This window comes from Saccopteryx leptura, chromosome 13 (assembly GCF_036850995.1).
Source record: "Saccopteryx leptura isolate mSacLep1 chromosome 13, mSacLep1_pri_phased_curated, whole genome shotgun sequence".
Lineage (NCBI taxonomy): Eukaryota > Metazoa > Chordata > Mammalia > Chiroptera > Emballonuridae > Saccopteryx > Saccopteryx leptura.
In genome coordinates, this window is record NC_089515.1 from 32,789,936 (window position 1) to 32,803,863 (window position 13,928).

At 36.6% G+C, this 13,928-nt stretch overlaps 1 protein-coding gene across 3 annotated transcripts in view; it reads right to left on the reverse strand.

Annotated features, from left to right (window-relative positions):
* TBC1D12 (TBC1 domain family member 12) overlaps positions 1-13,928 on the reverse strand; it is a 99,083-nt gene that overhangs the window by 27,373 nt on the left and 57,782 nt on the right. For all 3 annotated transcript variants that reach the window (XM_066355289.1, XM_066355290.1, XM_066355288.1), the window contains 3 exons: positions 10,355-10,470; positions 2,656-2,738; positions 650-767 (listed from right to left, as the gene is read on the reverse strand). In XM_066355289.1, coding sequence (XP_066211386.1) covers positions 650-767; positions 2,656-2,738; positions 10,355-10,470 — 317 coding nt within the window. The remainder of the gene's footprint in view (positions 1-649; positions 768-2,655; positions 2,739-10,354; positions 10,471-13,928) is intronic.

Consider the following 13,928-nt stretch of genomic DNA (forward strand, 5'->3'; position numbering starts at 1 on the left):
CTAGGCATTGCAGAAGACATCTCCTACCCTCCAGTCTAGAGGGAATATAAGCCGTGTACAAAAATATTACCAAAAAATAACAGGCAAAGTAAAGCAAGAAGTATATTAGTCTCAAAGTATAATGGGACATTACAGAAGGGAAACATCATAGTCTATGGTGTTTTTATATCTACATACATACCACATTCTCTTGATGAGAGAAGTATATTAAAAATCACTTTTCATATTTAACATTTAATAAATATCTTACAATAAATGTACATACTTAATTTAGTATTTTCATTGCAAAAAACTGCTGTAACATGAACAGTGTATCTAAGAATAGATAATATGCTAAAATTAGGAAAATATGGTGACAAAGGAAAAATGAAAAGTATCATGAATCAACTAGCATTTCAAACTGGACTTAAAAGAGAGAAGATTCTGACAGGCATAGAGAGAGGGTGGTCAGTAAGGAAAGTAGGTATTAGAAATGGAAGGATTTATAAAAGCAAAGGCATGAATATAAGCATGAAATTTTCAGACATTGATTAACAGTATATAATTTAGCCAAAACATTAGCTATGCGGTGGAAGTCATAAAAATAGAGAATGGGAAACATGAGTTCTTTGGAGAAAGACTGGAATTCAGGAAAAGTCTGCTTACTTACATAACTTCCCAGTTGGGCAGTATTTCATTGTTCCAAATTACCATTGCATTTGCAATATTTTCTTCCTGTTTAAATCGTTCTTTCATTATTTTTTTCCTTTTATGTGCTTCTTTAATTTCTGTTTTAAACAAGTAAGAATTATTTCAATACAAAAGAGCTAGATCAAAACTCGTTTCTCCTTCTACTTAAACCTACAAAAGAGGCTTTCTCAAAAAGAATATTCTGATAACAGGAAGGAAGGAAAAGGGAGAGAAAAGGAAGGGAAGAAAGGGGGAGAGGAAAGCAGGAAGTAGATAAAAAGAGAAAGAAAACATAATATAATTTTAAAATTAATATCTCCTATTCTATAATATAGAATAAAGGTCAGAAAAATCATTTAAACAGACTATGTTATCACATATTCTATTTATACTTAATCAATGAACTGAAACATCATAAATTAACTGTAAAAAATAAACAACTGTGAGCAACTAAACATACCTTTTTTCATACAAAGTGTTAATGAATTGCCTATATAAAATCACATGACACTAAAAATTGAATATAATGATACACTTTACTGAAATTTAAAAATCCCCTTAATACACACACATGTACACAACACCCCTCTGAAAATCAGAAGTCACATTTTCATAAGAAGAAATGCCCCAAAAATAGAGAAGTGAAATATATATATATGCTAACTATACATGTATATAGTAATATATAATTTTAGAACCAGTGGGGACTTCAGAGATTAGCTAGCTAAAGTATTTTCTAAATTGTTTCACATATGCATCAGAAACTGTCTTTGTGGGGGAGCAAGCAGGAGGCCAAGTAGGAAGCTTCACTTTTTAAAATTTGTTTTATACATTCAGATTCTATTTAAAATTTCTTTGGAGAGGGTCCCATTGCTTTAAAAAAAAAGTACTGACAGAGGGACTTGAAAGCCTGCATCTAGTTGAGCTGCCCACTCCCTACTCCCCATGCTTTACAGATGAGGGACTAACATTAGGTCAATGAGTCAAGCAGGATTAAAGCTATGACCTTCTGATTTCCCAATTCAATGTTATTTTTATCATAGCATTTTCTTACTGATATGATACATACTGATAACTATCTTAAAAATTAAATATCAAAGTCAGTGTTGAGAGTCAATTAAAACTTGCTGAGTATCTTATAAATATAGAAAAATAAACTTAATGTTTAAATAATTAGGCCTTTTAGGATCATATAATTGGCCTTGTAAGTTTACTAAAACGTTAAAGAATTAACTTCATTTCCAAAATAGTGCCACAAAATAGAATTGTATATTATAATATTCAATTCACTTAAGTCAAGGAAAGAATTATCAGTTCTTATAAAAGTATGTCTAAAAGTGTATACACACAAACACACACATATTTGTGTAATATTTTCTAAAAATATATGCTGAACTAACAGTGCTTACTAAATAAACACTGTTGGATTATCCTTATGTTATACTTTTTGGTTGGAGGACAGAATGAATGAATGAATGTGTGAATTTATGGTCACAAGAGTATACATTCATGAACCTGTTCAAATGACAAATGGGAACTCTAGAGAGAATTTCATTAAGTCACAAAAGCACATTTTAATTTCAAATCATATTCTCGCAGCCATATAAGAAGTTATCTAAAAGTATTAAAATTATTAAATTAAAAGCCTAAAAACTGTACAAGTGAATTTCATGAATAAATTAGTATGTTCATTTATAAGTTAACAGTAACCCAAGGTTTATGACTATAATTATAAGACCTCTGATATAGTTTGCTGCTTTTCTCCTATTACTTTTTTCTCCTATTAGTTTTATAAAAGCATTTGCATAAAAACTATGATCCTAGTATGACATTTTATTTCTCTTTAAGAGCAAATGTAGTTATAAAAATAAGAAATCAGCATCATCATAAAGACAGACTTCATCAATTTCACCATCCACCTTCATGTTGAAATTAACCTATTAGAATCAGTAAATTAAATTTACCAATTGGAGTTAAATTTTATACCTCGTTTTTTAGCCTCAGCCACCATCTCATCATATTCTTGTCGGTGACGTAAAGCTTCTTCCACAGATTTGGCAGGAAGATTCCTGGGGGAAATATAATTTTTTAAGTCATTCTTTAAAAGACTAACTTTTAAATGTATTAATTTCTTCCTTTTTTATAGGCAAATGAAAAAAATTTCTCGGCCCTGGCCATATAGTTTGGTTGATTAGAACATCGTCCCGAAGCACAGAGGTTGCCAGTTGGATCCCCAGTCAGGACACATACAGGAACAGATTGATGTTCCTGTCTCTCTCTTCCTCCCTCTAAAAGCAATAAAATAAACATTTTTTAAAAAGAAAAAGAATTTCTAACCTAACCTCATTTCATACATTAAGAAAGTAAAAGGTGGAAAAGAACTCTGCCTTTTAGAAAAGAATCAGAATCCAGGTTGCTAATATTTGTTATATATGTTATATATATTTACTTGTCATGTATACATTAATTATTTTTATTTATTTATTTTTAAATTTGTTCATTTTAGAGAGGCAGGGGGAGAAAGAGAGAAAGAAGGGCGGGAGGAGGAGCAGGAAGCATCAATTCCCATATGTGCCTTGACCAGGCAAGCCCAGGGTTTTCCAAGGTTTTGAACCAGCGACCTCAGTGTTTCAGGTTGATGCTTTATCCACTGCGCCACCACAGGTCAGGCACGTTAATTATTTCTGAATGTCAAATTCCAGCCAATATTTCTAGGTTATTTGTTAAACCCACATACTACAGTTTTCTGGTGTTCTTTTTTTAAAGATTTAATTTACTCAATTTTAAAGAGAAAAGAAGGGGGGGAGAGAGAGAGAAAAAAAGGGGGAGTGGGAAGCATCAACTCATATCTGCTTCCTATATGTGCCTTGACTAGGCAAGCCCAGGGTTGCGCAAGGGAGACCTCAGTGTTCCAGGATCCAGGTCAATGCTTTATCCATTGTGCCACCACAGGTCAAGTGTTACAGTTTTAATTTTTTTTTATTTATTGATTTTGCTGAGAGGTGGTGGAGGGAGAAACATCAACTTATAGTTGCTTCATTTGAGTTGTTCATTGACTGCTTCCCGTATGTACCTTGACCAGGAAAGCCCAGGGTTTCAAACTGGCAACCTCAGCGTTCCAGGTTGACGCTTTATCCACTGTGCCACCACAGGACAGGCCCAGGCAGTATTTTTTAAGTCAATTTTTTGGATGTATAATTTACATGTACTAAAACGAACTAACATATTGAAAGAGTAGTTTGATGAGTTTTGAGAACTGTATGTACCTTTGCAACTAACACACCAATCAAAATACAGAACATTCCCATCATTCCACAGTTTCCTATGACCCTTTGCATTCAATACTTACCCACCGCCTTTAGGAACCTTACGCAATAATATCTGTGATTTCTTTTTTTTTTTTAATTTTTTATTTATTCATTATTTTAGAGAGGAGAGGGAGAGACAGAGAGAGAGAGGAGAGACAGAGAGAGAGAAGGAGGGGAGGAGCTGGAAGCATCAACTCCCATATGTGCCTTGACCAGGCAAGCCCAGGGTTTCGAACCGGTGACCTCAGCATTTCCAGGTCGACGCTTTATCCACTGCGCCACCACAGGTCAGGCTATCTGTGATTTCTATTACATCAATTGGTTGTCTTTTAAAAAGTTTAACATGCCCGACCAGGCAGTGGCGCAGTGGATAGATTGTCAGACTGGGATGCGGAGGACCCAGGTTCGAGATCCCGAGGTCACCAGCTTGAGCGTGGGCTCATCTGGCTTGAGCAAAGCTCACTAGCTTGGACCCAAGGTCGCTGGCTTGAGCAAGGGGTTACTCGGTCTGCTGTAGCCCCATGGTCAAGGCACTTATGAGAAAGCAATCAATGAACAACTAAGGCATCGCAATGAAAAACTAATGATTGATGCTTTTCATCTCTCTCCGTTCCTGTCTGTCCGTTCCTATCTAATCCCTCTCTCTGATTCTCACTGTCTCTGTAGATTAAAAAAAAAAAAAGTTTAAAATGGATTCTTTGTCTGGCTTCTTTTACTCAGCATATTTTTTAAAATTCATGCTATTCTGTTGATTACTAAGGTATTTCTTTTAATTAGTGAGCAGTGTTCTATTTTATCCATACAAATGAATTATTTTATTTTATTTTCTCATAAAGATAAATAGTTAAGATTGTTTCCAGTTTGGAACCACCATGAATAAAGCTACTATAAATATTCATTTCAAGTTTTGTGTGGACACCTGCTTTCACTTCTCTTTGGGTAAATACCTAGGAGTAAAATTTTGGGTCACATGGTAAGTACAGGCATCCTTTTATAACAAACTCTGCTTTGTACTAATTTTAGAGCTTCCAGATAACATTATAAATAAAAATTTGATAATCACTCACATATATTATATTTTGGTTTGTAAAATTAATGGCTTCAGAGTGTCAGTGACTTAGATACAGACTACACTAAAAGAAATACATTTTAAGTATACCACATATCCAAATGTGTCACCATAATGTCTGGTTTTTGGAGTCAGTTTTTAAAACTTTTTTCAACAGGTTATGGTAAGGAAAGGTATGTAACAAACTTTCAAATTATACATTGCTCCTCTTTCTCTCTTCTCAAATTAGATTCCTCATGTATGTTGTAGCAGGAAGAAATAATGGTTAAGACTTCTGTTTTAACCCTGGCCAGGTAACTCAGTTGTTTAGATTGTCATCCCGATATGACACGGTTGTGAATTCTATCCCCAGTAAGGGCAAATATAAAAATTAAACTATGAACGGCCCTGGCTGATGGTGCAGTGTCATATGGAGTGTCAAGGTCACTGACTTAATCCCAGAATTGCTGGATTGAACCTGAGGTTGCCGGTTGGTTTGAGCCCTGGTCAGGGCATGCATGAGAAGCAATCAATGGGTGCACAACCAAGTGTAACAACGAGTTGATGCTTCCTTTTCTCTCTTCCTCTTTCTCTCCCTTCCCGCCTCCCTTCCTCTCTTGCTCTAAAAAAAACAAAACAAAAAAACCCACAAAAACCAATGAATGCAATAAATAAGTGGAACAACAAATCGATGTTTTTCTCTCTCTAAAACCAATTTTAAAGAAAAAACTTCTGCTTCAGACCATAATGAGTAAGAGGGACCAGGTTTACCCTCTCACCTTAAAATGAACTAATTAGAAAAATGAATAAAATATATTAAACCACAGTGTTGAATCACTGAACAGGCAGCACAAAGCAATGACTGTATGAGAAAAGAAACAAAGTAACCCTACAAGTGCCTGAGCTTATAACCTGGAGTTTCCAGGTCAGGGCTGGAAGGAAGTATGTAAACAGAGCCCACCAGTACTGCTGAGATGAGGAAACAGTTGGGAGTTGCAGAGTCCGAGACAGCTAGACTTTGCTGATGAGAGTACTAGAGAGAAGGAAGGTACAGAGGCTTCCTCTCAAGTCTTTGGCTGAGTACTGATCTATGCACGCATATGATTAAACTATGCTAGCCAGAGAAAGAAACACCAGAAAGACGTAAGTAGGACATTCTCAAATATCACACTGGACCAGTCAGAGTAGTTCTCCAAACTGTGCTGACCTAGCCTGAAAGAAGATTTCAAGAAAAAAAGGCTAGCACATAGCTAAGATACAGCTTTATATATTAGCACTAAATGATTTGCATAAAGGAATTAAACACTGTTCAGGAAACAGAACTTTTCAGATCATCATGCATCAGGATTTTTATTGTGATTTCATCTTTTTGAAAATGAATACTTATAAACATACTTTAAAACAAAATAGTACAGCCTGACCAGGCAGTGGTACAGTGGATAGAGTGTTGGACTGGGACACAGAGGACCCAGGTTCAAAACCCCGAGGTTGCTGGCTTGAGCGCGGGTTCACCAGCTTGAATGTGGGGTTGCTGGCTTGAGCGTGGCATCACAGACATGACCCCACGGTTGCTGGCTTGAGCCCAAAGGTCACTGGCTTAAAGCCCAAAGTCGCTGGCTTACGCACAAGGTCACTGGCTTGAGCAAGGGGTCACTCATTCTGCTGTAGCCCCCTGGTCAAGGCACATATGAGAAAGCAATCAATGAATAACTAAGGTGCCGCAATGAAGAACTGATGCTTCTCATCTCTCTCCCTTCCTGTCTGTCTGTCCCTATCTGTCCCTCTCTCTGTCTCTCTGTCTCTGTCATAAAAAAAGTACATGAATAATAATTATTCTATGTCTTCTTGGTATCCTCTTCTTCAAATCATCATAAATGCAAAAAAACTTGGTATATAGTAGGTGTTCAATAATTATGGTCCAAAGCTGAATGATCCATATGGTAAATATCCTACCAATCTTTGACATTCTGAGGAAGAGCAGAGCTTCAGTACCGTAATTGCTGAGTAACTATAGGCTGTATAGTAAATAAAGCATAAAAACAAATATGTATACAGACTTGTTTGGTGGGATTTCCCCCCCCTAAAATCACTAATTTTGCAGTCATTTGTCTGGAGAAGTAAATTTAAAAAAATCATCTTCTTCAGTCTTGAAACTCAAAAGCTTCATGAATATTATTGACCAAGAAATACTAAACACCTCATTCAGCACTTAATTACTATAAGAAAAAGATATGATTTATTCCTATCTCTAATGAAGTGTCAACTAGTTATGTGGTCAAGGCAAGAAACCATTACATATTCAAGATAGTGAATCAAGCTAAAACTCATGGTATGAACATTTGCTGCTATTTGAAGGTATTGCATAAAAAACCTGTACTTCACGTTTTTGTCACCTTTCACTTATATCTTTAGCTGTTTCTACCATTTCATTTGATACTAGTATGAACAGTAATTCAGTGAAGAAGACAGAAAAGGAGGTAGCTCTATCCACTGGTGGTTTAAAAAAAAATAGCCCACCTGATCAGTGGTGGCACAATGGATACAGCGTCAACCCTGGATGTTGAGGTCCCAGAGGTCGCTTGAGCCCAAAGGTAGCTGACTTGAAGACCAAGGTCACTGGCTTGAGCAAGGGGTCCTTGAGCCCCATGGTTAAGGCATGTACAAGAAGCAATCAATGCCTGACCAGGCAGTGGTACAGTGGATAGAGGGTTATTAGCCTGGGACGCTGAGGACCCACGTTTGAAACCCCGAGGTTGCTGGCTTGAGCACAGGTGGCCGGCTTGAGTGTGGGATCATAGACATGACCCCATGGTCGGTGGTTTGAGCAAGTGGTCACTGGCTCTGCTGGAGTCCCCCAGTCAAGGTATATATGAGAAAGAAATCAATGAACAACTAAGGTGCCACAATAAAGAATTGATGCTTCTCATCTCTCCCTTCCTGTCTGTCTTTCCCTGTCTGTCTCTCTCACTGGAAAAAAAAAAGCAATCAATGCACAACTAAAGTGCAGCTACTACGAGTTGATGCTTTTCTCTCTCTCTCCCCCCCCTCTTCCTTACTCTTAAAATAAAATCAATAAAAAAATAGCCCTATTAGCATAAATGACTTAAAAAATATGACACATCAACACAATCAGTTGTTATGAATGTTATCTTCCTGTCCAAGGCTGTCTTTATTATGAGGTGCACAGATTAAGATGGGAACAGGGAGAGAGAAAATTAACAAAAGGATAGAATAAAAAATTTATTTGTTCATTTTAAAGAGATGAGAAGAGAAGGAGAGAGGGTGGGAGAAAAGAAGAGAGGGAGTGAGAGGGATACAGAGGTAGAGAGAGAGGGAGACAGAGGCTGAGAGAGAGAGGAGAGGGAGAGAGAGAGAGAGGAAGCGGGGGAGAGGGAGAGAGGGTGAAAGAGAAGGAGAATAGGGTGGGAAAAAGGATAAAATTATAGAAATTCCTATATTTGAAGTCCTGTTAGACTTCAGATGATTAAATACTTTAATAGCATCTATGTAAAAATGTTTCAACTATAAAAGCCTATGCTGTCAATGATTTTGGATGCTTCTCCAAATTAGAAGCTAAGAAAGGAAAGCAGCAGCAATTCAAACTGCCTCTGCAATGGGAAACTCCTCCTCTTCTCGTATTATTACCTTGACTATGGAAGAGAACATTTCCAACATTAATTATAAATGAGGAAAAACTTCAGATGCCACCTCATGGTTGAAGTAGTAGTGTTAACAGAACCAGAGAACCTGGCAGCATCCCTAAACAGAAGAAACCTAAAAATTATACAAGTCTCTGCTCTAGCTTCTCAGCCTGTGAAGAAATGGATGTTAGCTGGTCCAAATCTGCTAGGAGAGTATCCAGGGGGAGATAAAGAGGAAGTGTCACATTCTCATAAATAAATTTCTGAAGAGCTATTTGTTTTTCCTCACCAATGGAAAAATAAAAATGAACCTATTTACTAAATCTCTCTCTAAAAAAAAGCAATGAGATCATAATTCTTTAGCCTAAAGAAATATACAAGAATTAATGTCCTTTTATGCCCAGCCTTTATTCTCTCACAATGTCTAAAAAATATGCAATCTCTGCTCGTTTGGTTCCTTTTCTTATGTTCCTCAGGATAATGAGTAGAAAAAGCTGCAGACTCAGAAACTGACTAAAAAGGTTAGGAATTATTACACTGGAAGGAAAGAGAAGTCTAGAAAAAGAAAAGAACAGATCCAGACAGCCCCAAGGGGAAAAGAAGTCAAGAACCATGAGATCTTGCTTTCGGGAAGTTGTGCTTTGTTTGATAACAAATGAAAGAAAATATTTTGAATAACAGCAACTGTGTGGACCACTGAGAAGGGAAGGGCAGAAATGGGAAGGGAAAAATTTAAGATGATTTGCTGGGTATTAATAATATATTCTTAGTAACAGTAAACCTACTGGTTGAAAGTCAGTAGTTAACACTTCAAGTTCCAATTTCAAAAACTGTCCAAAAGACAAGGACAAATACATCATAAATACATAGTAAATGTTAGTATAAGGCAGAGGAGGGCCAAAATAGAAACAAATATAAAAAACCAAGATTTTATGTCTCAAATATTAATTTGAGATTTCTAGCAAATAGGCCTAAGGCTTGGACATCAACAATATATTCCTCCCCATTAGTTTTAGGATGTATGACTGGGATTTTTTAAAGTTATTTTTAATTTAGCGGGGGGAGGGTGAGATGGAGAGAAATAAGTAGCACCAACTCATAGTTGAGGCACTTTAGTTGTTCACTGATTGTTTTGCATATGTGCCTTGACCTGGGGGGCTCCAACTGAGCCAGTGACCCCTTTCTCAAACCAGAGACCATGGGATCATGTTGATGATCCCACACTCAATGTGGCAACCCCGTGCTCAAACTGGATGAGACCTCACTGAAGCCAGCCAACTAGCGGTTTCAAACCTGGGACCTCAGCGTTCCAGGTTGATGTTCTATCCACTGTGCCACTACCGGCCAGGCTGGGACTAAAATTAAAAAATCAATAAATAAAGCCATTTCTGCCTGACCTGTGGTGGTGCAGAGGATAGAACATCAACCTGGAATGCTGAGGCTGCCAGTCTGAAATCCTGAGCTTGCCCAGTCAAGGCATATGCGGGAAGCAACTACTATGGGTCAATGCCTCCTGCTCCTCCCCTGCCTTCCTCTCTCTCTCCTCTCTAAAATAAATAAAGTTTTAAAAAATGAAAAAAATAAAGCCATTTATATATCTAGTTTCTTGGTATCTTTTGTGTGAAACAGTAAGCAAAATTAAAGCTTAAACTATAAACAGCACGCCTGATTAACACTAGACTACTCACGATGGTCGGTCCTCAAGAATCAGGGCAGTAGTAGAAAGTGGCTCAAATTCAAAATTCTTACGTCTTGAAGACTGAGGTGGTGGTTTACAGGTCCTCCCTGTTCGTGCTTCATATTCCTAGAGCAGATAAAAATAGACATTATGCAGAGACTTTCCCAACCATCATAGCATACTAAAAATCTGTATCATTAAGGATATTATGCTATAAAAGGGACATCTACAATTCATACATTAATCTGGTAAAAATATCATTCAGTGAAAAAAAGCTCACTTTTTTCCCCAGAAGCAAACTACATTATGAATTTATTGAAGTATAGTAGAGGGGAAGATAGGAATACACTAAAGAGATAAGGTTTTAAAGAGATGTTCTTGATTAGCCTTCTAAGTACCAGCTACATCCAAGTCCAGTTTTGAATAATCTACAAGCAAATAAACCAACTTTCTAAAACTTTTGCCAATCAATGATGGAATTGCTGACGCAAAAAAATCCCAATGAAATGCTGTGAAGATCTCTTTCAAGGGTGTCACTGAACCTGTAATCAAATCTTGGTTTTGAATTCCAACCTACTTTGAATGTAACTACTATAAATCTACCTCCTTACACTAAATTTAAACAATTCACAACATATCTTATCCAATAATATGTCCAAGGACTATTAAATACTTCACTAAAAGTAATAAACTGTTACTGACATAGTCCCTTCCTTATCTACAGTTTCACTTCTGTGATTTCAGTTAACTTCTGTCAACCGCAGACCAAAAATATTAAATGAAAAATTTCAAAAATAAACAAGTTTTTAAAAAAAGATTTTATTAATGTTAGAGAGAGAGGGGTGGGGGAGTGACTCATAGTTGCTTCCTTATGTGCCTTGACTGGGCAAGCCCTGGGTTTCGAACCAGGGACCTCAGCGTTCCGGGTCAACGCTTGATTCACTGAACCACCACAGGTCAGGCACAAATAAGTTTTAAATTGAACGCAATCTTGAGTGGCATGATAAAATCTCAAGCCATTCCAGTGCAACATAAATCATCCCTTTTAGTCTCTTAGTAGTCCTGTAGGTTATCAGATTGCAGTCTCTTAGTAGCCTTCTGGATTATCTCAGGGCAGTGCTTGTCAGAAAGTCAATAGTAGCCTAAGGTTATGTCACAACGCTTACATTCTTCACTTCATCTCATCACATGAGCATTGTCTCATCTTACATCTTCACAAAAAGGGTGAGTACAGACAAAATATCTTGAGAAACAGACAGACCACACTCACATACTTTTATTATAATATATTGTCATAATTGTTATATTTCATTATTATTGTTGTTAATCTCTTACTGTGCCTAATTTATATATTAAACTATCATAGGTATATATACGTGTAGGAAAAACCATAGTATACATACAGGGTTCTATACTATTCGTGGTTTCAGGCTTCCACTAGGGGTCATGGGTAAGGGGAGAACTACTATACAGTATTTTTCTAATTCATATGAACTAATAAGCCTATTAAAAGAAATGAAATTAATCTGACAAACATATGTTCTTGGTGGACACATTTAAATTTATTTGGAAGATTTTTTTTTTCTATTTTTTTTACAGAGACAGAGAAAGAGTCAGAGAGAGGGATAGACAGAAACAGACAAGACAGGAACGGAGAGATGAGAAGCATCATTCATTAGTTTCTCATTGCGCATTGCGACACCTTAGTTGCTCATTGATTGCTTTCTCATATGTGCCTGACCGCGGGCCTTCAGCAGACCGAGTAACCCCTTGCTTGAGCCAGCGACCTTGGGTCCAAGCTGGTGAGCTTTGCTCAAATCAGATGAGCCCACGCTCAAGCTGGCGACCTCGGGGTCTCGAACCTGGGTCCTTCTGCATCCCAGTCCGACTCTCTATCCACTGCGCCACCGCCTGGTCAGGCTATTTGGGAATTTTTTTCACAAATGTTCAAAAATTTCTACTAAAGTTTATTTCTAGAAATTTGCCAAAAATCAGTAACAAACTTGATGGCTTGTAATTTCCAGAACCCACATTTTCCCTTCCTTAAAAAAGAAAAATTAAGCTAGTGCTTGCTCATCACCAGGTAACACATGCAGGGTGAGGCAAAAGTAGATTTACAGTTGTTTGTATGGAAAATAATACAAGAATAAATAAATAATAATACAAGAATAAACTCTGTGTTTCGTGTACTCATAACTGTAGACCTACTTTTGCCCCAACCTGTATATTTTTCATGAAGTTCTCAAAAATTACTCAATGATTTTATGACTAGATTTACAAGCCCATTGGCAGCTAGGGAAAACATTAATTTAAATGAAAATAATTCAATATTTTGAGAGTAGTCAGTTCTTTCATTTATGGCTGCTTTCCTATCATGGATTATAATTCTTTTTATTATTTACTTTTCCAACTCAAAAACTATTTCTCCCTACTAAATCAGACATTTGCAAAATATGAACTGATGGTTTCATCCCTCTTAAATATTTGATGATTTTGTTGAAGCATAATCTTGAGATATTTTTTAAAATAATTATGTTGCCTTAAGCATTTTCTGTAAACTTCAGTTTACTTTATAGTTCCTGCTGCTGTTTATAAAGGTTTATAATTTTGTAATTATCTTTAGTTCTGCATCTCCCCTTCCATCTACTTCTCTGTTAATAGGCAAGTTCCTTTGTTTGCATAACTGCACTGGAATGTTAGAAACTGCTTTCTCAAGTTAAATAGAACTGTGTACATACTCATTTTTAACTTCCATCACAAGGAACTGAACAGCCTTTCAGAGTAAAAACTGATGGGGTCACTTATTTCTTTTACTCTTTTGCAATTTTCTTTCCTAATAACTAGGATATACATAAAATCTTTCTCTTCATTACAAACCCAAGTGTAACAAATCCCCTTCTCTAGTAATGTTATTAAAAATCATACACACACACACCCTCTCTCCATTACCATTTATTTATTATTTTTTTAAAGAGATATTTAAAAATTTTTTATTTTTATTGATTTTAGCAAGAGAGGAAGGGGGAGAGAGAAGGAGGGAAAGAGAGAAAGAGGAACATCGAAGTGTTCCTGCATATGCCCTGACTGGAGATCGAACCAGCAACCCCTGTGCTTCAGGACGATGCTCCAACCAACCGAGCTATCTGGCCCAGGGCTCTCTGTGTTATCAATTAAATGACACCGTTTTCTTACAATGTGAGCTTGACTCGTTGCCAGACAGACTATGATGGGTATTATCCAATAAAACATTTTCCATGCAAATAAATACCAGTGCATAAAGGCAAAATAAAATTTCTAAATCAATATATTAGTAACTAATATTTACTGATACGTCCCATACTTGCTGTTTTAAACACTTAGAACATTTAATCCTTGAAACAACCTTCAGGCACTTAACTGACAGCAGAAAATACTGAGGCATAAAGATCATTTGCTGAAAGTCAAAAACATCAGGCAGTGTAGCTCTAGAGCCTGACCTTCTAACATCTACATGGTATCTTACTTACTATGGTAACAGTTCAGTGACTATCTATGACAATTTAAAAAATGAGACAGATAAAATCATTCAGACAGAGGCTGATGGA